The sequence below is a fragment of the Aspergillus steynii genome, assembly GCF_002849105.1.
Source record: "Aspergillus steynii IBT 23096 chromosome Unknown P170scaffold_7, whole genome shotgun sequence".
Classification (NCBI taxonomy): Eukaryota; Fungi; Ascomycota; class Eurotiomycetes; order Eurotiales; family Aspergillaceae; genus Aspergillus; species Aspergillus steynii.
Window position 1 is genome coordinate 174,537 of NW_020194404.1, and position 22,035 is coordinate 196,571.

Genomic DNA, 22,035 nt, shown 5'->3' on the forward strand with positions numbered 1-22,035 from the left:
TGAAGTGTCAGGCATAGCCTGCATGGAAGCCGGAGCCAGAGGCAGCCGGGGCCGTCCCCACACTTGTTCTGTGCGACGGTTTATCGGGTCCAGGGGTCAGCAAGCAGGATCGACCGGTTGACAATCAAGATCGAGTACTAATCGATTATGTGATGTATGATGTTCTGGCTCGGCCGGGGAGTATATAAAGAACAGTCAAGCAAAGGGTGCGGCCAACGGATACAAGATCCTATAGATAGGCACCGTAGGCCATGTGGAGGGGAGTGGCCCTTGATCGTGATTGGGCGAGGGCAGGAGGATTAGTTAATTGGGGCAAAGAGGACAGGGAAAAACAAGGGAGAATGGATGGATGGATGGAAGGAAGGAAGGAAGAAAGAAAGAAAGAAAGAAAGAAAGAAAGAAAGCAAGAAAGGACCCGGTGCCAGGCCCAAGTGGAGAGGCTTGGCAGGACTGCCTTTTTGCAGGTCTAGGGAGACTCGGACATGGACAGAAACGTGAACCCGGGGGATCCAGGGGCGGGGAGGGAGATAAAAGATTGAATGGATTCATTCACTGGTAGGCTCGAACTCCCACCCCCCCCCCCGTCCAATGATGTCATCTGCTCGGCGACTCGAGTCGATTCCCTCCTTCTCTTCTCTACTTGTCTCTTTTCTTCCCCCTCGACCCCCTCCATCCATCGTCCTGGTATCTGCGTCCTCGGAATTTATGTATGTCTTTTCGAAATAATTTGCATCGGTCGCGGACTCTTCTCCGCCTTGGTCAAATGGCTTCGCACCGATTCTCTAGCTCGACCATCGGGTCTTCGCTGGCCGACCTCCCAAAGTCCGGTGTTTTCACGGCGAAACTGCCGCCGGATCCTGCTTTTGAAACCCCCGAGTCGTCACACCAAGCGCCCAGGGAGACACTTGGTCCCCGTCTGGTGAAGGGCGCGCTCTATACTTTTGTCCGCCCCGAACCGACCGAGGCGACGGAGCTCTTGGGAGTCAGTCCGAAAGCAATGAATGACCTCGGCTTGAAATCTGGCGAAGAGCGTACCTCCGAGTTTGAGGCCCTAGTGTCTGGTAATAGGTTCTATTGGACCCAGGAGAACGGAGGGATCTATCCTTGGGCGCAGTGTTATGGAGGTGAGAGCAGCCTCTGCCGCGCCACCCGAAGTTTTTTGGTTTTGTTAACAGTTGCAAGGTTGGCAGTTGTATGTTGGCGAGGACTGCCTGTACCCATCTTGCGACGAGACTGACAACTCTGCAGTGGTTCATGGGCAGGTCAGCTGGGCGATGGAGTAAGTTTCGCTGACAACTACCGTGACGGCCACGAGTTAACGTGTGGTAGCGCGCAATCAGCCTTTTCGAGTGTACTAACCCAAATACACACGTTCGGTATGAACTGCAGCTGAAAGGGGCTGGACGTACACCCTATTCTCGCTTCGCTGACGGAAAAGCTGTCCTCCGATCCAGCATCCGAGAATATGTTGTGTCAGAAGGTATTCTGCTCGGAGTGTCTGAAAACGCAATATAGCTGACTTTGGCTCACGCAGCACTTTCGGCGCTTGGCGTGCCAACTACTAGAGCTTTGTCCATTACCCTATTGCCAAAATCTAAAGTTTTGCGGGAGCGCATGGAGCCTGGAGCCATAGTCGCTCGATACGCCGAGTCTTGGTTGAGAATTGGAACTTTCGACCTTCCACATGCACGTGGCGATAGGGACACGGTTCGAAAATTGGCTTCTTTCGCTGCTGAGGAAGTGCTTCACGGCTGGGAGGCTTTGCCGGCGACAGTGTCGTTGGGTAAAGATGACTCCCTAGACGTTGTCGATAGCCCAGCGAGAGGCGTTCCCTGGGATCAGATACAAAAGCACCAGGGCGTAGATGAAAATAGGTTTGCAAGACTATACCGAGAGATTGCGCGGCGAAACGCGAAGACAGTGGCCGCTTGGCAAACCTATGGTTTCATGAACGGTGTTTTGAATACTGACAATACGTCGATATATGGATTGTCTCTGGATTATGGACCATTTGCCTTTATGGATAACTTTGACCCTCAGTACACACCAAATCACGATGATCACCTTCTGAGGTATTCGTACAAAAACCAACCAACCATCGTCTGGTGGAACCTGGTTAGGCTTGGAGAGTCTTTAGGTGAGCTTATCGGGGCGGGGGACAAAGTTGACGACCAAATCTTCGTGAAAGAAGGACTGGCAGAGGATTCCGTTCAGGCTGTTGTTGAGCGTGCAGAGGCTATCATCGAACGGACGGGCAAAGAGTTCAGGATCGTGTTCTTGAACGAGTACAAACGCCTGATGAGCAAGCGACTGGGACTGAAAAGTCGAAAAGAATCCGATTTCCAGGACTTATTTTCGGAGCTTTTGGACACCTTGGAAGCCTTGGAACTGGACTTCAACCATTTTTTCCGACGATTATCCCACATACCACTTACTGCCATTGAAACCAGGGACCAAAGGATGAACATAGCGCCGGTGTTTTTCCATGAGGAAGGATTCGGCGGGATTGGCTACACCGACGAGACGGCCAAGGAGCGCATCGGCAATTGGCTCGATAGCTGGAGGGTTCGAATTCTCGAGGACTGGCAGCCGGATCAAGATCAGGAGAGACAGAAAGCAATGAAAGCGGTGAACCCTAAAGTAAGTAGATGGCCCGGTAGACTGACTAGACCTATCCCACTAATCGCCGTTGTCGACAGTTCTTGCCTCGCGGATGGATTCTGGACGAAGTCATTGATCGCGTTGAGCGTCGTGGAGATCGTGAGATTCTGAAAAACGTCATGCACATGGCTCTCAACCCGTTTGAAGACAGCTGGGACTTGAATAAGGAGGAGGAAGAGCGGTTCTGCGGAGATGTTCCTCGATTCCAAAGAGCTATGATGTGCAGTTGCAGTTCCTAATCGTGGACTGGTTCGTTCTTTCTTTTTTAATAAGAAGCAAGCCAGTCAACATTGCTTTTAAACGTGAATTTAATTGACAAAAACTTTTTTTTTTCGGTTCGTAGTCTTCCGCATTACACAAAGGGAAAGTTTTATCAACCCACGATCTTCCTCCAACAGCCCAGACCACCGATCTACCAATTTCGAGAACCCCACCCTTCCCTCGGAGAAAAAAAAAGTCTTCCTGGTCCTATGTCAAACTGGAGGATAATAAGGCGGTAGATAGAGTTCAAGGTTTAGCGAATTTCCCCATGATACCGTAATCGGGGAAGTTGTTCGGGGCTAGGATCGTAAAGCCAAAAGTGACTTGGCTGCAATGGAATAAGACACAAGTTGAAACTTTCAAACCCGGTACAGAGCGTACGGCTTCGGTTGACGACGTCTTTGGGATCTGGTCCCGGAGACCTCAGCGCAAGAGAGACGAAGGAATTGCATGGTGGCTCGACTTAGTTCGGGCAGGCAGCCTGAACGTGTCCGGGCTGTTTGCAGTTGTAACAAACTCGCTCTCCCTTAGCCTCAGTAGGGCAATCGCGGGAGACGTGTCCAACCTCTCCACCTAATGAGTGTGTTACAAAGAAATCCCAGTTGGTGACATGGAGCAGAGAACACTTACAGTTGTAGCACTTCTGCCCATGGGTACAGTCGCGAGCCATGTGGCCGAATCCACCGCAGGAGTAGCAAGTCTGCTGGCGCCCGCCAAACCCACCGCCATATCCGCCTGCGTAGCCGCCTTGAGGGCAGTTACGAGCAATGTGACCAACCCTTCCACATTTGTAGCACTCCTGGCTGCCAGTGGCACCGCTGTAGCCCTCGGCTGAGCCTGCTTGAGGGCATTCGCGAGAGAGATGTCCGGTATTTCCGCAGCGATAACATGATTTCTCCTTGGGAGCTACTGTGCATTCACGGCCTGAAGTTCAAAACGGTTTAGCTGTATGATACTAAGTGGAAAACCCAGTGTGATGTTTACTTACTGACATGGCCCTGTCCTGTTTGTTTAGAAGTTCTTCCATCAGTTTCAAGGCCAATGGATCCATGCCACCAATTATGACATATAACTTAAGAACGGAAATTATGACATACCACCGCAGTTGTAGCTGCATTCATGTTATTGGCGCCGCTAATTTGGAACAGGGACATGGAATGATTCAACTTACCAGGTAGGGGTACCTTTCTTAGGACAATCACGGGCCTAATAATCATCAAGAGTAAGAATCTGCCAATGACCCGCATCGTCTAATGGATCTATTGCAAAGACAAAACGAATGTCCTCAAGCCTGCGAGGATAGGAGGCAATTTACCTGATGCGAGGCATCACCACCTGGGAGATATTGTATTAGCATGAATATTTTGCCAGTGGGTTCCTTCCCTCTTTCTTGTTCGAGAACACAGCACAAGGGGACTGGGTCACTGCCCCTCTGTTTCAAGGGGTGCCGGAAGCATCATGAAGATAAAGCGTAGCCTTAGTGCTATAGGATTGGAATGCACAGGGTAGACAGCAAATTTGGCAAACCACCTTCTGAAAGACTCACAGTTAAAGCAGCCACGACCTCCGGCTTGGAAACTCATGTTGGAAGATTGAAAGGAAAGGGTATTTCTTTCTTTTTAAAAAAGAGGTAATATAAGTGAATAATGGATGGACAAAGAGCCAAAGGTGAAAAAGTTAGAAAGCAAAAAAAAAAAAAAAAAGAAAAGAAAAGAAAAGAAAAATTCAATGCGATTTGATCAAAGTTGGGGGGATCAGAGATTTTAATGGTGGTTAATATTCTTGCAGAGAATAAAATCCGATTTTCCAATCGGTGCGGGGGAACGCTTCCCGCGGTTCCTGCAGGGCTTTGTCGAAAAAAAAAATAGACTAAAAAAAAATAAAACGAGTTCGATAGTTCGGCCAACTCTCCTTGAATAGTAATATATACTTGTCTTCTTCCTATTCATCGTCATCTTCTTTTTCTTTATCTCCTATCAGGCACTATTTTTGTTCTTCCTATTTACCCCTTCTGTTGTTGTCACATTGGAATTTTTCTTCCATCTTCCTTGGCCCATCCGCTGGTTCCGTGCAACGTTCCACCACTACATCTATGATCGCTACTTCGTGACTGAGAATAGATTATTGCAGAGAAAAAAAAAAGTTCATGGGTGACAATCCCAGGGAGACATCAACCTGGGTTCTTCTCCATATAGAAAGCGGTTGCCCTACAAGTCAGGCTCCTCGTATTATGTGAAGTCATAAACCTCGAGTAATTGCCCCCCTAAGTCCATCTCGCGAAGTAAGAGCACTCGCTCTTCATCGAAGCCAACGCAGCTGCGTATTTGAGCGGACTCGGACGCTGTACGTCCGGCAGACGAGGCCATAGCTCTACTAGCCTGGAAAATGTTGTCATGAGACCGTAACTCGTCGCAACTATGCTCCTGAATATTCTTGTTTTCGGGACTAGCTTGGATGCTAATATCTTCCCGCAGGGCTCTGTGCGTGCCAGACGATGATACTATGGCCTCAAGTTCCCAAATCCTCACCTCGCCTCCACGCGAGCTAATGGATACCGCCTTGCCGCGATTACTGACTTGTACAGCCGAGACTGACGAAGTATGACCCCACAATCTCCGACCGCCTTTGACAGACAGACTCGCGGCGGTAGATACGACAAGATACATCGTCAGGGTATTGTCTGCATGAGAAGTTAAAAGATAGGGATGGGAGTAAGACACCGAGGTCGGCGGGTCTCGATGCAGTATCGATGGCTCGGAGGGTCTGGCCCATCGCTGACCACGCCTGGTTTCGTGGGTTAAAGTAGATAGGCCTTCCGCGTGGGCGGAATAGGGGGGCATCGTTTCGTGCTGAGATTCCACGGTCGTTGCAAGCCGGGAATTTCTTTGTTGACCGCGTCTATTAAAATGCAGTTCTTGTATCCCTAACGACCACCCACAACCTAGGTGAAAAAAACTGTACACAATGGACGCTATGACTTGTGAGCCCACAATGCGGATTGATAATGATGCGGGGGAGAAAATGCTATCCGCCTTGAGTGACGCAAGCAGGTGATCTTCTTTCTTGAGAGGTTGCCCTGGCTTGTCGCCTTCGGGCGGGACCTTATACAGTGATAATGTCTTATGCTGAGATATCATGAGAGCATAAGGCAACGATAAGGCAATGGTCGTGATAGCCCCATCGGCAGCTCCAGGGTGTGTAAAACGCAAGCTTAGTCGCAGTGTCTTGACATCCAGGTTCCACAGGCTGAAACGACCACTTTCAAAGCCAACGGTGATTTCGATCATATTCTGCTGTAGGTGGCGACCAACCGCCAATGCCGTTGGGACGTCAGGGAAGTCTGCGCCAGGGACTCTCGCCAAGCAGGATTGGGGGTTCCCAGCCTCCCAGATCCTGAGTGTATAGTCCAAGTCCACCACAAAGACAAACCCGGCACAGAAATCCACCAACATTGGCGGCCGCAGCGGTTGGGGGAACTCGATTTCAACCACTCGGCAGATCCCTCTGGACCAGTTGTGCTGAAGACGATATTGCCTCTTCCAATTTGTGACTGCGCTGCCTCTCGCTAGGTGCCCATGGTCGAGCCACGTTGACACTTTTGGTGTGTAATTGAAATTGGATGAAGACAACCCGGCACACCTTCTGTTTGTTGTGCGACGCGTTCGAGGCCATACCCACTGTGAGTAGTATTGCCTTTTCCACAGCTCCGAATCTCCTGCCAATGCGTAGAATCGACGAGATAGTCTAAAGAAGGACGATGTATCAGGTGGCCTGCAGGCGTCGCTTGGTTTATTCATGTGAACATACCGTTGGCAGAGAAGTAGAGTTGTTGTTGGCAAGAAAGACAGTATTTGAAGCAAAAGTTCGTCGCTTAGAGTTGAGATGAGGTCTGTTTTTTCAACCCGTGCCATATGTATGCGCTTTCGCGCGGGATGGTGGATATCTTCGTCATGGTTACATCTTTTCAACATCCTGCGGCTCACCAAGCAACGTCCATGTTGATTAATCAAGGTGGTGGAAGGTACTACGGAACTCACATACTACTCTGTAGCTAGTTGGGTAGTTGCTAGTTAGTTAGATAAGTGGGTGCTTATGTAAAGAGGATTTAATTACCTGGTCATCGGGTACCTACGCGTAAGTGTATGTACATGTACTGTACATACAAGGATACTTCGGGAGGTACTGTACATACTGTACAGGCTGTATCCAGGTATCTATGTCCAATACAGTATGTACAATAAGATACTTACCTCACTGGAATACTCGACTGAGGTAACTGCCTGCCTAAGGTATATATATACATGCTCCGTAGTCCGTACCTCGGTATACCTTTACATATCTGGTGTTAGGCGTTTCTTCAGTCGCGTTCCGAAGACAAAAGCGATTTCAGGCCACCCCATCACCCATGGACGTTCTAAAAAGTCTTCATACTTCTGTTGCTCAAATATGTGAAAAAGCCTTCGATGACGCGTATAGAGATTTGCATGCCGAAATCATATGTCGCGACAGCAAAGTGGAAGAGGCCGAAAAGAAGGCCAAATGCGCAGAGGAAGCCCGAGATGAATCCGCTGCAGAAACACAGGAACTAAAACATGAAATCCTCATCTTACGAGAAGAATTGGTACGCATTGATGTCGATGCAGAGTGCGCAGAGCTCTCTGATGATCGGGTCTCTAAGTTGAAAGAAACGTTCTCACCCCAAAATTCTCTAATTTTCGGCGACAACGATGCTGTCTGCGACTTTGGCCTCGGTTCCAAGAAGAATGAAAGTGTCAAGGAAAACTATTGTGCACTATACAACGAATTCATGACTCTGCTCAAGGCCACCGATGGCCTTAGAATCCAAATCAAGCGTCATAAAAGAAAACTGACATATTGGCGAGAGTGCCTTGATCGAGATAAGTTTACTCTTGTGCTTGATGGGATCCCCGTCAAATTTGAACGGACACGAAAGACTCTGAACGGAAGCCAGGCCCAGAAGCCAACGTCGTCTCATGAAGCTAAACCACCCTTCCATTTCGACGAAGGCCTCAAGAAGGGTGGCCCGAAACTTCATTTAAAACCACCCAGTACCAAGTCAGGTGGCCACTGTGGTCTGTCATCCTTAGATCCAGAGCGTGGATTGCCAAACGAAAATACATTGCCGTTTGAGCCCGGTGGAGTTTCCACGCCGAACTCTACACTGCCTGTGCCGGAAGACGAAGTAAATGGCCAAAAAGCCAGTTTTAAAGCAGATACCCTGCAGCAACCACATGTATCGAAGAAGAGGCCTCTTAAATCGTACAACCCGATTTCTGGGGTCCCACCGTCCAACAATGGCGCGACAGTTCGTCAAACCGAACATTTGAGCCTCCTAAGAAAAGAACAAATGCCGTCAGGTCTCTTAGGAGGGCCATCGCATCGAGCCAAACCCCATCAAACCGAGGATTCCAATAATACGACCAAAAATGCTGATTCCCCAAAGGAGAGACAATTCAATAACGGTCTTCGTCACAAAGTAACCCCGCCAACCGTCCTGCCTTCGCCGCTGGCGACAGCAGACGGAAATTTCCGAGCTCCTACTGCAAACCCAGGATCTTCCGGATACCCAACTAGTTATTCACCGCATAGTTGCCCGAAAAGCGATCATGACGGTAGCCCAGGACCGAACAGGACACATGAGAAAGTTCCGCGAAGGTCTTTGAAACATGCAATATCATCGATCGCGGAGGACAGTGATAAAGGTAACTGTAAGCGACGCATGCCAAACTTGCCACGGGATGGCGTGTCCGGGACCAAAAGCTCTCATTTACATCTCAGCAGGGACGCTCCTCCCACTGAGAAGCGGTTACAGGAACTACTGGAATCACCTTTACTTCCTCGAAACTCACTACGACCGCACAGAAGCATTCGGGCGGAGGTTAAAGGAAAGAATCATGGTCGGCATGACCGAGACTTCACAAAGCTGGCTAATAGCGAGTTATATTCCAACCCACAATCTACACCAGCACCAACCGAAGAGATGCAAGTGCCAAGTGCGCGACCCGAGCTTCCAAGTGAACTTACATCACGGGCGGATGATTGTGAGGCCAGTGGAATGCGTCCGATGAATGAGTCTTATCGAGCTCGACCGGTGCACGAACTTGATCTAAGTCATTTTAAGATAAACCCCGATTATAACCAAGGATTGAATTTTGCATATGATGATGTTGTTCGGAAGAGACATGAGCGCGAATCTATCCAGGGTTGCATGCGCTCGGACTGCTGCGGCAAGAAATTCCTTGCGATGGCACGTCTCGGTGGTGTACCAAACGACCCCAGCCAGTGTGGAAATGATGACCGGCAAATTATAGAGGACTATCTTGGAGAAGAAAAGGGCATAATTGATCGGATGGCAACCGCGGAGTATCAAGATATCCTCCACGAGGCGAAAGCAAGGCTCATGGCCAACCACTATGGGCGACATAAGCATCATCACCAGCGACCCTCCACTCCCCCTGGTTTCTGGCGTGCAGACATGCCGGACACACAAGAAATGGAACATGACCATGAAGCAGCCTGCGAAATGGAAAAAGAGAAGGTCAAGGAGCGATATAGGCAAGCGATGAGACCTGGTGGCTTGTGGAAGTTTGCAGATGAATGAGCCAATGCCGGGCATGCCGCCAATGTAATGAGCCATCAATAACGATGTAGTCCTAATAGATATGAATAAGTTTTGGTAGACACATGCTGAGGAGTACTTTGCATCCTCACAGCGATTTACATTAGAATGAACCTCGGCTCGTTTTTCTTGGCACATATAGTGCACGTGCTCAAGGGGCATCACCACCCGCCCGCTCAATCACACCCGTCCTGTCCATCCGTCTACCATCTGGTCGGAGTCAGCACAGTCTTTGCAAGTTCCTAAAACATACATATGTGGTTGACATGGAACCCTCATGGAAAAATCGCAGCATAGTACAGACAGTACTTTTCCAACCGTCTAAATGGCTCCCTCTTTACGAGGACTTTGTGACCAAGAATGCTAGCTCTGTCGGTCAGGTGGAATCAGCACTGAGGTCTTTAACATATATCATTCCAGGTAAGCCCTCACACCCGACCTTGGTATACTCACTTGGGCCAAAGAGCGCTAATAAATCCTTGCCCTTTATCGCAGGACGATACAGAGATTCGGAAATACCGTCAGAATGTGGTACGTCCAATGTTTGCCTTTGGCAGCACGCTTCTCTAATGACAAGCGCATGCAGTGCATTCTGGCGTACAAATTCTATCGCTGTATCATGACTCTCTCGTTTCTCGAGTCATTTCTAGACTGCCGTCCACTGTACATCGACCCACACCAACACCTCATTCCCGGTATACGAAATATTGGACATCCAGTTCAGCCCTCTATCACAGGGTCGCCCTGACTCTTCAAATGATACAATACACAGAATTGCTCTGGGAAATGATTGCGCGACGCCGCGGTGAAAGAATTCGTTGGAGGGTGGTTGCCTTTATCGAAGTTATAAAAGCAATTTGCCGCCTATTTTTGCTCCATCTAACACACTCCAGGCCTCTAGTTAGTCCTCCTTTACCGGAGCGTGAGGTTGATCCAAGATCCTTGGGTGTCGAGGAAGAAGACGACTGGAACGGGATGCAGACGCCAGATTGCGAGCGGCCCTCTGACATGAGCTGGACCATGCCGCGGACAGGCTTATCACTGCCTTCTCTTCCAGATGTGAACGATGTGTCCAGTTATCTCATTTCTAAGGTTCTCACAGCCGATGACATCAAACCACCCAAGGCACTCTTGCATCGAGTCACCGGTCATGGCCACTTAGCGGAAGTGCTTTATATTCTTCGACCAGTCCTGTATGCTCTTGCGATGCAAAGGTGGAGAGGCAATAAAAGGAGTTGGAGACCCTGGCTGATTGGTTTCGGTATGGAGTACGGCTGCCGACAACTTGCCAAATCTGATTTTAAAGAGAGGGTTGCCGGTGGCCTTCGGGGGCTGACAGGCCTTGAGCGCGAGGAACTACGGAAGAGAGGATGGGCCATGGGCTGGTGGTTTTTCCGTGGAGCGTTTTATGAGAACATAACCAAGTATGACAACCCGGTTTACCCCATTGAGCGAGTAAGACATGATGATACTGACTCTGAACAGATCTTGGTTGGGAGGGTTAACGAGGAAAATGAAGGGGAAACCTTTACTTGATTTGGTGGGGAGCGTGGTTGAAGATTACGAATATTTGTGGGATAATTACTATTTCTCGACTGCAACGTTGTAGCGAGTGAGCCTGCAATCCTCTCGTTGCGACCAACAAAGTCTATACTTCATGGAATTGTCTGCTTCCTAATGTAAAATTACACTACAAGCTACTTTAGATACCCAATTTCGAACATTTACTCCTCTTTCGCTTTCCGCGGCCAGCTATGAATTACATTTGCCAGAAAAAAGAGGGGGGGGGGGGGGGGGAGAGGACCGTCTGTTTCTATTCCAATGGTTATCAAAGAGGGGGTATCATGATCATTAATGCTGATTGTGTGTGTGGCTCATCACAAAATCCCAGCTCTCCTGCTCTCAATCAAAGAACCTCAGTCGGTTTGCTTCCAAACCACTGCCCTAGTTCATGGGCAGCTGTCCCTCCATTACCAGAGGACGATGCCAACATGAATTCCCGCAACTGCGAATTGTTTCCATCCACCGGCCAATCAACCTTGGAACCCCCCTTGAGCTCTAACATTTCCTTCGCAGTACCCCAACTAAAGCGGCATTCGTTACTCCACCCGAATATAGGGTCCATGTTTCTTCGAAGCCAGCGAACGCACTTTGAGTCAGATGGATAGCCACTACCCCAGCTCTCCGTAGCATTTTGATGGGAGGCATTTTGAGGTGCTTGGGCCACCAGTACGTTCTGGTGGCATAGTTCTAGTGCCACGTCTCTAGTCACTTTGGCGGCGACGCTTGCGGCGCTAACGCATGGGTACAATGAATCAGCTTTTTTGGCAACGGTAATCCGTAAAGAAGGGAAAATGCGCTCCAGTTTCTGCTGGTAAACGGCAGGGTTGCCGATTGTGTCAATGTAAACTTCTCTTATGTCCACCTTTTTGACCTCGACAATGTTTTGAATGAGTTCAATGGTGGCATCCATCGCTTGCGCGTTCAGATTGTAAGCTCCTGTCCCAAGACGCATCATGCCAGACGAGATGTCCCGAGCGGAGAGTATTTTAGTCGCCCATCCGGACGATTGGAACAACGGCGTGCCCGGGGTACAGAGCGTCTCCATTAAGTTGGCACGCACAGCGGGTGTCAGAACTTTGCTGTCATCGAAGCTGTACTGTTGCGCCAGAATTGGATGGTGGAGATCATGCGGTAAATAAAATGCACTGTATACCATTGGCCCCAGAACGGGGCCGCGTCCAGCTTCATCGACCCCCAAAACGTAATTTGTGCGAGAAGATGATCTAGTCGGACTGGAGCTCTCGAATTCAGGATCCGTTTCCGAAGGGCATGGTGAGTAGTAGGCGTAGGATTCTCCGGCGAAGAGTCGAGCACGATCTATGTTCGGAGGGACAAAAAGGTCGGCGGGGGCAAAGACCTCCGGCGAGTGGCGTTCATTCGGATCCTCCATGGCTTCCCTTCCCGGTGTGTCTTCCTTTCTTTTTATGAATCAATCGTTAGAGAAGGGAACAAGAGGGAATGGGAATGGGAATGAGGGTGGGGGAGAAAGACGGAGACAGAAAGACGCGTCGCCAACCATTCCGGACTAGCGGCGCTTCGGCGCGTATTCCCTCCCCTTCTCATTCCCCTCCGCGGCCGCCAAACTTCCCTTTCCGCCTTGTCGCCTGCCATTCCTCCAGTCCAGTTTGCCTGGGCCAATTCATCACTGGTTGAGTTTCCATCGAATCCGTGGTCCCTGCCGCCCTACTCGAAGCCCATACAACGCGCTCCTTTCCTGAACTTCCTGGACTGCCCTTGACCCCAACCTTGGTCAATTCATCATCCCGCATTAGCTGCCCCGATCTTCCGCAGCGATGGCTCCCCGTGGGCCCGCGAAAACCCGCGACTATGACTATTCAAATGTTGGCAAAGCCGGAAGGTTAGTACGTCTCATGGCTGGCGACAGGCTCTTATTGTCCTTTGTCCCGGCGGCTGATGTTAAGTCATGGTTACAGGCGTACCGGAATCACCTTGAAAGAGGGCAAGCGTGATGAGCATGGAATGGAAGACATTGAAGGGATGTGGTCATCCCCTGAAAATTCACCCTCGCTAGACGATGGTGCCAATGACAAGAATGAGGCCTCGATTGGATCCGGCGGTATGTCAATGGACGAGGGTATGTGCCATCCTCCCCGCTGTCGCAATGATGCTCACGCTCCATCTAAACGCAGAGAATGCTCCCGGTCCGGCGGATTTCCTAAATAGCGTCAAGAGTGCCCGTGGACCCTATCACCTTCCTCCTGTTGCGCGCTCTCCCATGAAGACTGGCCTCACTGGGTCACCAAGGAGAACCCCTGGCTTGCGATCCTCTCAAAGCCCGCAGCGTGACATCCTCTCCTCTAGCCCCTCAGATGGTAAGGGGCTGGGAAGCATCAGGGGGGAACCACGACAAGACGTATCTCCTCTGACCAATCGCTCCGTCAATACGCCCTCTTATCATGCAAATAGCGTGCGAAACAAAGTCAGCAAAGCGCCCGAACCAGCTATCGCGGTGGCCTTTTCCGACAGTGATGCGAACAGTCAGTTCAATGGCGACGAGAATGTCGATGTTTTTGAGCAGATTCAAAACGACTTTGCCGACGGGTTTGACACCAGTGACAACGTCATGGGAGGAGATCAAAGAGAGGATGTGAAGCAGGATACTTTGAACCCGGACCCCCAGTCATCTACACCGGAACCACACCACCAAAGACAGTCGAAAGCTTCTGTCAAACCTCGAAGGAACGCAAGGAACGAGGAGAGCCAATCCCAGGGAATTGTGCGGCGCAATTCAACAGAGGATCAAGAGTCCTCGAAGAAACGGAAGCGCCCCGGAAGACCCCCAAAGAGCCAAGCCCAATCCAATCCCAAGAATGGTATCGAAGAGGAGCGACCATCAAAGAAGTCCAAAGTATCTAAAAATACGGTTGACGACCGCAAAACATCGGGACACCCTCAATTGGACAAAGTTGTTGAGAATTACGTCAACCGCACAGGACCTTTGAAGGGACGAAGCTTGTACATCCTCAAAAGGGAGGCGCCAACCGATAATAGCGCTACCCACACCCGATCAGGACGTGTGTCGGTCAGGCCTCTTGCCTACTGGAGAAATGAGCGATGTGTCTACGGCGACGGCGAAGCTGCGGAGGGCCAGCGGTATCCTCTTTCAACCATCAAGGAAGTCATTCGGACAGAAGAACCCGAACAAGAGAAGCGGAAAACAAACAATCGACGACCCTCCGGAAAGTCGAAATCGAAGAAGAAACAATACGAGGACGTGTCGGACAGTGAGGAGTACATGGATACCTGGGAAAAGAACGAAGGTGTTTTGCATGGGTATGTTAGGCAATGGGACTCCGAGGTTCAAACTGGCATAGAAGACGAGGAAGTTGTTGGTATGTTGTCTCTTTCATCACAGCCATATCGACTGGGCGTTACTAATCTATGCTTGATAGACATCGCCTATGCCCCCTCTGGAATCGAGACCCGAGACGTGAAAGGCTCGAAGTTTCGGTTTGCGAAACTTCTGAGTTCTCCTTTCTTGGGTTCCGGCATTGTCGAGCTGCCTCCTGGAGGAGTGAAAAAGCCCAAGAATTCCAAAAAAATGCACATGGTGTTCTATGTTTGCCATGGCCGAGTGCAGATAGATATATCTGGTGTACAGTTTAGTGCAGGGAAAGGCTGTGTATTCCAAGTCCCACGCGGTAAATTTGCTCTTGTCTCCGTAAACATGTCTTGTGAACAGAAGTACTGACCCCTTGACTCACTCGCACAATAGGCAACTATTACAGCTTTGCAAACACACATGGCAAAGACGCTCGATTGTTCTTCACACAGGGTTGTGTTCCTACAGATAAGGACGACTCTGCTCCTGGGTCAGCGTCTAAGCTAGGGACCATGGAGGGAGAATCTACTACGCCAATGACCCGTTCCACGGGTGTTGGAAAAGGCCGGCCAAAGGGCAAGCAGAAGACCGGAAATAGCTCGAAACATGCTTGAATGAGCCCATGCAAAAGGCTCCCCTTCCTTATTTACACTCGCAGCGGTTAGTAGTTGGTATCGTGGTTATTGCCCCTAATTTTCCATGTGAAACCAAGTTGATGTCCATTATGGGGTCTTCTCAATTCTAGCGATTATGTTACGCGGTCATTGGGTCATTGGTGTTTTCCTTTTTTTTTTTCTTTTCTTTTTTTTATTGGGTTCTCCTTCCTTCATCGTCATCACCATCACCAATATCACCATTATCTCTCCCTCTCTCCCTCTTTCCCCCGCCCATTTTGAAATGTATCTTAAAGTCCCTAAAGGCATGGACTGATCCACGCCGATGCATTTTAAAAAACTTGAATTCTTCTTGACCGGCCAGGTTAATGTCACAATACTTTTTTTCTTCTTTCGCCTCGTGCCGATCTTATTTGATTCTATCAAGTGATCTGGGTGACCTAGAGTTCCTCCAGGTCGCCCAGGTCGTCGTCCAGATCCAGAGGGGGGAAATCCCCCACCTCAATTTTCTCGGGTTTCACAAACAGACCAGACTTGCTCGGGCAGGTAAAGAAGCGTTGCCCGCCAACACTGCCATCATTCTTCCCGGTGGGTTCATCGAGTTCGATTCCAACCCACATGGGCAGGGAATCATCAGAGTCTACCTTCGAGGACTCGGATTTGTCATTCACCCCGGGGTAAGGAATAGTGGGCACAGGCCCAACAAAGCGGATAGTTCCCCGGCGAACATGTGGTGGTGACGAAGGCAGAATGATCGCCCGCCTCGAAACAGCAATTTCTAACAATAAAATGGAACCGGTCAGCATCACGCACACCTACTTTAAACAAGAATTTTAGATCCATACCCTTTCGTGCAACTTCCTCGGCATCCTGCTCTGCCTGTTTCCGCATTGATTCCTCTGGGGACAAAGCATTTGGGTCAAAGCGGCCGAGTTTCTGGTTTTTCTTCCACGCCAATACTGAATTTGGCAGGGACTCGTAGGTGGTTGTAGGGAGGACGTATTTCTCCACAGATGAGAGATCGTTGAAGTTGGGCCTTGCGGACTGGGGCCTCGAATCATGGACCTATTAGAGTCCTTTTGATTAGTCTTTGTTCGAGCTGGTTCGACAAAATGTACAAGCATATCCTTGGGTTTCTTTTCTTTCTTCCCCGTGTACAATCTTTTTTTTTCTCAGCCAAAAAGAGAAAGAAAAAGAAAAAAAAAGAAAGCTTTCTAGCGCCAAGTGGGTTCTCTCTCGCGGACTCTAAGTGACGAATAGTTGGGAACCCGGACACAATCAGGCTCTAAAATACCCAAAAAGAATCCCAGATGGGTTCACCTCGAGTAGGGTTGTTTGATAAAACAGACTTAAATAACTCTCGTGTATATTTGGTTTGATGAGGCAGGCAGATACGCTTGGTTGCAGAAAAGGAGGGTAGGGGGAAATTCAACGACTAGAGGCCATGACGGCTGAATAGATAGCTGTCTTACCTCAATTTCACATCCTCTCACCAAGCCCCACTCGCCAATTACGGTTTCGTCGCCATCAATCCATCGACTGGGAAGACCGGGCGATTTGAGATGCAAACGTTGACTACCGGGTGGGATGCCAGTCATGGTTTCCAATTTCGACTTCAACTGCATGACAGTCCATGTTGGAGTGATGCGGCGTTCATTCTGGAATTGAGGTCCTGCATTGGGGCCGGTAGACGGCGTAGTGATGATAGCAGTAACGTCTGTTGGGGTAGGCTGGAATGCCATTTCTTCTTGTTCCTTTCTTGAAACTATGTGGGCTATGGTTGGGTAGCTTTTCCGAATGCAATGTACCAGATTTTTTGCCTATCTAAGGGTTAGACGAGACAGGTGCATTGATCCATAAATATCAGGATCAGGTATAGACCAGAACGGAGCAGCAAAGAGAGCGAGGGACAGAAGAGACATCAGCTATTTTCAGCATTCAATCCTGGGAAAGGAGTATATTGGGGGGAACGGATTAGCCTAACTAGTGAGGCAAGAATACTTTTACTTACTGTAGACACCTACACTTCCCGTCACGTATATGCTGGGGTTGATGCTCTCCAGAAGCGACGAGCAGAGAAGAGAAGAGCCGTGGAGAGAGAGAGAGAGAGAGAGAGTAGGTAGTTTACTAGAGCGGAGTAGTGCCATTAGTCAGCACCCTTGGTGAGAGTGAGGGCGATGGTCACCAATCAATCCATCATCGGAACCAAGAGACCGGGCTACCTTCCAGGGTAAGATAGAGAAGATAGGGCCCTTGTCACCGGCAATGAGGGGCTGTGGACTTTCTCCGTCCATAACAATTGACGCGAAGCCTCTAGGTCCCATACATACCTCCATGGCATACCGCATACTCCCCTACGCCAGAGGAACCGACAACTCTCCATGGCCAGAGAAAGCTCCGAGAAGCTGTATCAGCAGGCAGCTGAACATCTGGGGCATGCGCATTAGCACTGACTAAACCTTATTCCCATCGCTTGCTCCTATTCCAGAGAACGCCATTCGAAGGTCGGGCCGTGCTGGTGCCTGAGGCACCCATCCGGGACCGACCTTCCACGTGGGGATCCTCCGTTTCCTCACTCTTCCCCTCCCCCAAATCCTTCTCTTCTCTGCTGTTTCCCCCCGCCATTCCTCGCTGGCCCGTTGGTTTCAAGTATATATAATGCTTTTGCGGAAAGTGGCTTGATTACAAGTAAACGGCAGCAATGGCGTCCTCAGAAGCGGCCACCGAGCACCCCAATGACGAATATGAAGAAAAGAATGTCCATGAGGTGTATCAGCAAATTGCGAACCATTTCTCGGCCACTCGTTATAAGGTGGGTGCACGCCCTTTGCCCTTTCTACCCAGATGGTTGAGGGGCTCTGTGCCTAATTTTGCTCACCATGCTGGCAGCCATGGCCAATTGTGGAACGGTTCCTCAAAGAATTGACTCCAGGTGCGGTCGGATTGGACGTGGGATGCGGCAATGGCAAATACCTGTCCGTGAACCAGGATGTTTTTATTGTGGCTTCCGATCGGTACGTGTGATATCTACATTCCCGAGAATCCCCCATGTATTACCCTATCGGTTCATATGCGTCTCGATTTTTTCTCTTTCTTGCTGTGGCCTGGGAGAGTCTTAAAAAAATTAGAAGAAAGAAAGAACAGAAAGAGAAAGACAGCAAGACATTTCCGTCGTCATAAATGGGGATATTTGTTCTTTTGTTTGTTTTTTTTTTATCTCTACCAGTATATTGTCGTTTAAGTGTGATAGACATGACATGACTCTTTAAAAGAAATCGTTTCAATGTTTCGCCGTTGACCATTGTGGCCAGGTCGGAAAATCTCGCCCGAATCGCTGTAAAACACCAGCCACATTCAACAATCGTCGCGGATATTCTGAATTTGCCCCATCCAGATTCATTTTTCGACTTTGCTCTATCCATCGCCGTCATTCATCATTTGTCCACTCCTGACCGGAGAATTCAAGCCATACGCGAGATTCTGCGCACGTTAAGGCCTGCCATGCCGAATGCGCCAGGTGGAAAGGCTCTACTCTATGTCTGGGCACTAGAGCAGAAGACCAGTCGAAGGGGCTGGGATAAAGGCGACCAAAAGGACGTGATGGTTCCGTGGGTCATGAAGCAAAAAGCTTCTCAAGGCCATTCGGATGAAGAACCGAAAGTTTTCCATCGATACTACCATCTCTTCGAGGAAATGGAGCTTGAGCGTGATATCGGAGCGGCGGGTGGTCTTGTCCTCGAATCAGGTTATGACAGGGATAATTGGTGGGCGATCGCGACTCGGTCAGATCAGGAAGCGTCATAACGTTGGGGAGGCCCGGGATCCTGCCCTCGAAAGCCTCTTGCTGAAATCCACATTCATCCGTGAAAACTGGGAAGTCGCGGGAACGAGGCTCTCATGTGTGTGCCCTTTGGATTCCCACGGGGAGGAAATGAAGAAAAAAGAAAGAAAGAAAGAAATCCAACAAAAGCAATTAGGAGAAACCCTCTCCCATGAATGAAGGCATGCCTCCAACCAACGCTATGCAAAATCGTAACAATGCAAAAAGAAACAGCAGGGAAAGCAAAAGGCATAGACATCATCTTTATGGTCCGCTAAGGAAGGGTTCGAGGGGGAAGACCCAGGTTTGGTCCTAGGTGGCTGCTATGACCGCTGCTCAAGTCCAAAGGATGTCCTATCCGATAAGCCTCTCGGGGAGCAGGAAAAGGTGGCGGCGGTGCAAAAGCTGGGACGCCGGCGGTTAATTCCTCGACGGATGGGAGTTGTGGAGGGGCGATTGGACGCGATGCTGATCCCTTTCGTGGTCGAGATAGGGACGTGCTAGCTCTGCGAGCTCTCGGGGCGGGAGGATCGACTGCTGTACTCGACAACGAAAATGGAACTACTCCGGCTCGACGCGCCATTTCTTGCTCTCCCAGTTGCCAATGCATAGCTTCTGCAGCTCGCCAGGGAATCGCCATTTCCTCCGCTACTTTGGACCACATCTCCGCCTTGAATCTACAATTAGTCAGGGGCATGTTAGCAAACCATTCCTTCGGAACCTCTATCCATCTGAGGCTTTCTGCCTCAGTGGGTAGAGAGCATCCTTTCCTAGAAGACATACCTTTCATATAACCGTGCGAGTTTATTCTTCTTATCCTCATCCCACTCACTCCTACGCTCCAAATAATTCTGATAGTGAAGACGGCAGCTGATCGCACTTCGACCGGGCAGCCGCTTGCTGATATCCTCCCACTTCATACCACTTCCCCGCAACTCGATGATCAGTGCATCCTCTTCGGGCGACCATTTTGACTGTTTTTTGGCGGGGGATTCTGCCGTATGGGCTGGTTGCAGACGCTTCGCCGGGACGGACACCGGGGGTTTGGCTGTTAGAGGCGTCACAGAGGGAATGGACGTCGGGGCCGTGATGGGAATTGCCGGGATCATTGGAGCTTGCGGGATTGGATTTGGAGGGAAGTTGGATGTAGAGGTCACGGGGGTGGCGGCCTCCTCATCTTGGGGCTTCAGCAGCAGTGAGATATCCACTTTGGCGGAAGGCAGAATAGCTTGGTTTTGTAACGCAATCATATGCGCGATTCGCAATCGGAACCTCTTCTTGTTCTTATGGTTGAGTAACCGGATCGGCTCAGCAAGAAAGAAAAAAAGGACAATGGGAGCAATGATAAGAAAGGATTCACTTTGGATAAATTTCTTGTATCGCACCCGAAAACCGCAAAATGGGATATTGGCCAACAGTGAAGTCAATGAAGAAATTCACAATTCCACCGAGTGTATATAAGGGAAGTAGGGATAGGAGGGGAACAATATCAATAGGTAGATATATTGTAGGCTCACTCGAAGACGACGGGGGTGGAAAAGATAATCATAAAAGAGAAACTAAGGGGGGAAAGAGAGAGAGAAAAAAGGGAAGAAAGGAAAAGACTGGCCGGCAGAGAAGATCGATAGACACCGACTAATTGAAGTTCTTCGGGGGTAGGAAGGAAAGAAAGATAACCACGAATATCTCTTGTGACGATGATCGAGATATATCAGGTATGCTAAAATACGGAGGCAGGATCTTGACGAAATTATAGCAATCAGAAGATGGAAAAAGGCGAGGGAGCAGGACTAATCGACGAAAATCATGAAGAAACTGAGAGGGTAATAATCGGGGAAGAAAGAGGGGAGAGAGTGGGAGAGAGAGAGAGAGGGAAAAGAAAAATAAAGTAGGAAAAGAGGAAAAGGAGGAAAGCCAAAACAGATGAAACAACCTGAGATGCATGAGAAGAGATCATCGGCAATGACAGCTGATCTAGCAATGTTGGACAGCAAATTAGAAGCTCAGCAGTAATAATGCTCCCACCTAGTAGGTATGGGGAGGGCGAAGAGGAGGCTAACCAGGAGGCGAGCTCGGGACCCAGTGGGTTCGAGAAGCCGTTGATATTGGGATGGTTATTTTATTATTATTGTTTTTTTTTTTTTTTGGTCTCATTTTTTAATTTCTGATTTTGTTTTATTTTATTACCTTACTTTATTTTTTATTTTCCTTGATTATATCTTGTATGATGATGAGAAGCAGAACGAGCCATGTCGAATGGGGCTTCATTTAACTACTCCCAGCATTTGGATTTGGACTTGAATCTGGATTTATTTCCTCTTCGTCAGGAGTATAGGAGTATAGACCCTTTTTCTGCCCCCACTAAGTTCCCTCGAAGTGGAAGCTCGATGGCAATCCTTATACTGTATTCTCTTCCCCGAGAGAGAGAGAGAGAGACCTTTACGTACGACGGGGAGTCAGAACCAATGGTCGACTCCAACCCACCAGAAGCTAACCTACGGAAGTACTTCCTACCAGGTTAGCGGAATAATAATAATAAAATAAATAATAATAATATTTAATATTATTTCTTCCGTTATTATTAATAACAACAATACCGCGACGATTATCATGAAGGGTCCCACTTCCCGGGTGCTCTACTTTAATGCCAGAAGAATTACTGGCGGTCAAACCGCTTCGAACGTTCGAGCCCAACTTCGGTGTGGACGATGACTCGGTCGAGGGGTTCGTTGGCAGCCCAGGAAATTTCTCGTCGCCGAAACGTCAACCTTCTACCTTATTCGTAGGGCTTTTTTTTTTTTTTTTTTTTTTTTTTTCGGTGATAGAGATCGACTCGGGCACTCCATACGGCGTAGAAGGGTAATAGGGCAGGTATATCTCCAACGGTGACAGGAAATCCCTCTTCCCTTTCCCCCCCCCTCCCAAAAAAAAAAAAAAAAAAAAGAAAGGAGAAAAACAAAAAGGGAAACAGGAAAAGAAAAGGAAAGGAAAGAAAAAAAAAAAAAAAAAAAAAAAACACAGGCCACAGCTAGTCTGCCTTGTCAGGTCATCGCCATCTCAGCCGCATGGTGACGCTGGGAACGGGAGGGAGATTAAAACGATCCTTTGTACGGAGAGGAATTTAGATGAATCG

General features: G+C 49.1%; 8 protein-coding genes across 8 annotated transcripts; 4 read left to right on the forward strand and 4 right to left on the reverse strand.

Annotated features, from left to right (window-relative positions):
- Positions 1 to 578: 578 nt before the first annotated feature.
- Positions 579 to 3,216, forward strand: P170DRAFT_241664 (YdiU domain protein). The gene is made up of 5 exons (XM_024842958.1): positions 579 to 1,182; positions 1,249 to 1,279; positions 1,330 to 1,480; positions 1,535 to 2,640; positions 2,700 to 3,216. Exons 1-5 carry the CDS (start codon positions 710 to 712, stop codon positions 2,898 to 2,900), a joined length of 1,962 nt encoding a protein of 653 aa, XP_024700658.1. The 5' UTR covers positions 579 to 709; the 3' UTR covers positions 2,901 to 3,216.
- Positions 3,217 to 5,074: 1,858 nt separating this feature from the next.
- Positions 5,075 to 6,934, reverse strand: P170DRAFT_413444 (WD domain protein). Its single transcript, XM_024846978.1, has 2 exons — positions 6,730 to 6,934; positions 5,075 to 6,666 (listed from the first exon to the last, which is right to left on the reverse strand). The coding sequence occupies exons 1-2, from the start codon at positions 6,891 to 6,893 to the stop codon at positions 5,151 to 5,153; spliced, it is 1,680 nt and encodes a 559-aa protein (XP_024700659.1). The 5' UTR covers positions 6,894 to 6,934; the 3' UTR covers positions 5,075 to 5,150.
- Positions 6,935 to 7,327: 393 nt separating this feature from the next.
- Positions 7,328 to 11,171, forward strand: P170DRAFT_449073 (Pex16-domain-containing protein; the record flags this gene model as incomplete). Its single annotated transcript, XM_024851014.1, has 5 exons — positions 7,328 to 9,528; positions 9,792 to 9,982; positions 10,058 to 10,093; positions 10,149 to 10,986; positions 11,048 to 11,171. The coding sequence occupies 5 exons, from the start codon at positions 7,328 to 7,330 to the stop codon at positions 11,169 to 11,171; spliced, it is 3,390 nt and encodes a 1,129-aa protein (XP_024700660.1).
- Positions 11,172 to 11,357: 186 nt separating this feature from the next.
- Positions 11,358 to 12,592, reverse strand: P170DRAFT_413453 (ribonuclease H2 catalytic subunit RNH201). The gene has a single exon (XM_024846979.1). The coding sequence runs from the start codon at positions 12,513 to 12,515 to the stop codon at positions 11,469 to 11,471; it is 1,047 nt and encodes a 348-aa protein (XP_024700661.1). The 5' UTR covers positions 12,516 to 12,592; the 3' UTR covers positions 11,358 to 11,468.
- A 138-nt stretch (positions 12,593 to 12,730) lies between these two features.
- P170DRAFT_413456 (Cupin domain protein) lies at positions 12,731 to 15,416 on the forward strand. Its single transcript, XM_024846980.1, has 5 exons — positions 12,731 to 12,983; positions 13,060 to 13,220; positions 13,276 to 14,478; positions 14,539 to 14,787; positions 14,862 to 15,416. The coding sequence occupies exons 1-5, from the start codon at positions 12,919 to 12,921 to the stop codon at positions 15,080 to 15,082; spliced, it is 1,899 nt and encodes a 632-aa protein (XP_024700662.1). The 5' UTR covers positions 12,731 to 12,918; the 3' UTR covers positions 15,083 to 15,416.
- Positions 15,320 to 17,163, reverse strand: P170DRAFT_439127 (TBCB family protein). Its single transcript, XM_024849766.1, has 3 exons — positions 16,555 to 17,163; positions 15,928 to 16,147; positions 15,320 to 15,860 (listed from the first exon to the last, which is right to left on the reverse strand). The coding sequence occupies exons 1-3, from the start codon at positions 16,822 to 16,824 to the stop codon at positions 15,523 to 15,525; spliced, it is 828 nt and encodes a 275-aa protein (XP_024700663.1). The 5' UTR covers positions 16,825 to 17,163; the 3' UTR covers positions 15,320 to 15,522.
- A 524-nt stretch (positions 17,164 to 17,687) lies between these two features.
- Positions 17,688 to 18,886, forward strand: P170DRAFT_413460 (tRNA (carboxymethyluridine(34)-5-O)-methyltransferase; the record flags this gene model as incomplete). The annotated part of the gene is made up of 3 exons (XM_024846981.1): positions 17,688 to 17,894; positions 17,972 to 18,096; positions 18,394 to 18,886. The coding sequence occupies exons 1-3, from the start codon at positions 17,784 to 17,786 to the stop codon at positions 18,884 to 18,886; spliced, it is 729 nt and encodes a 242-aa protein (XP_024700664.1). The 5' UTR covers positions 17,688 to 17,783.
- A 290-nt stretch (positions 18,887 to 19,176) lies between these two features.
- On the reverse strand, positions 19,177 to 20,152 carry P170DRAFT_365808 (MYB DNA-binding domain protein; the record flags this gene model as incomplete). Its single annotated transcript, XM_024844726.1, has 2 exons — positions 19,177 to 19,579; positions 19,686 to 20,152. 2 exons carry the CDS (start codon positions 20,150 to 20,152, stop codon positions 19,177 to 19,179), a joined length of 870 nt encoding a protein of 289 aa, XP_024700665.1.
- Positions 20,153 to 22,035: the final 1,883 nt, after the last annotated feature.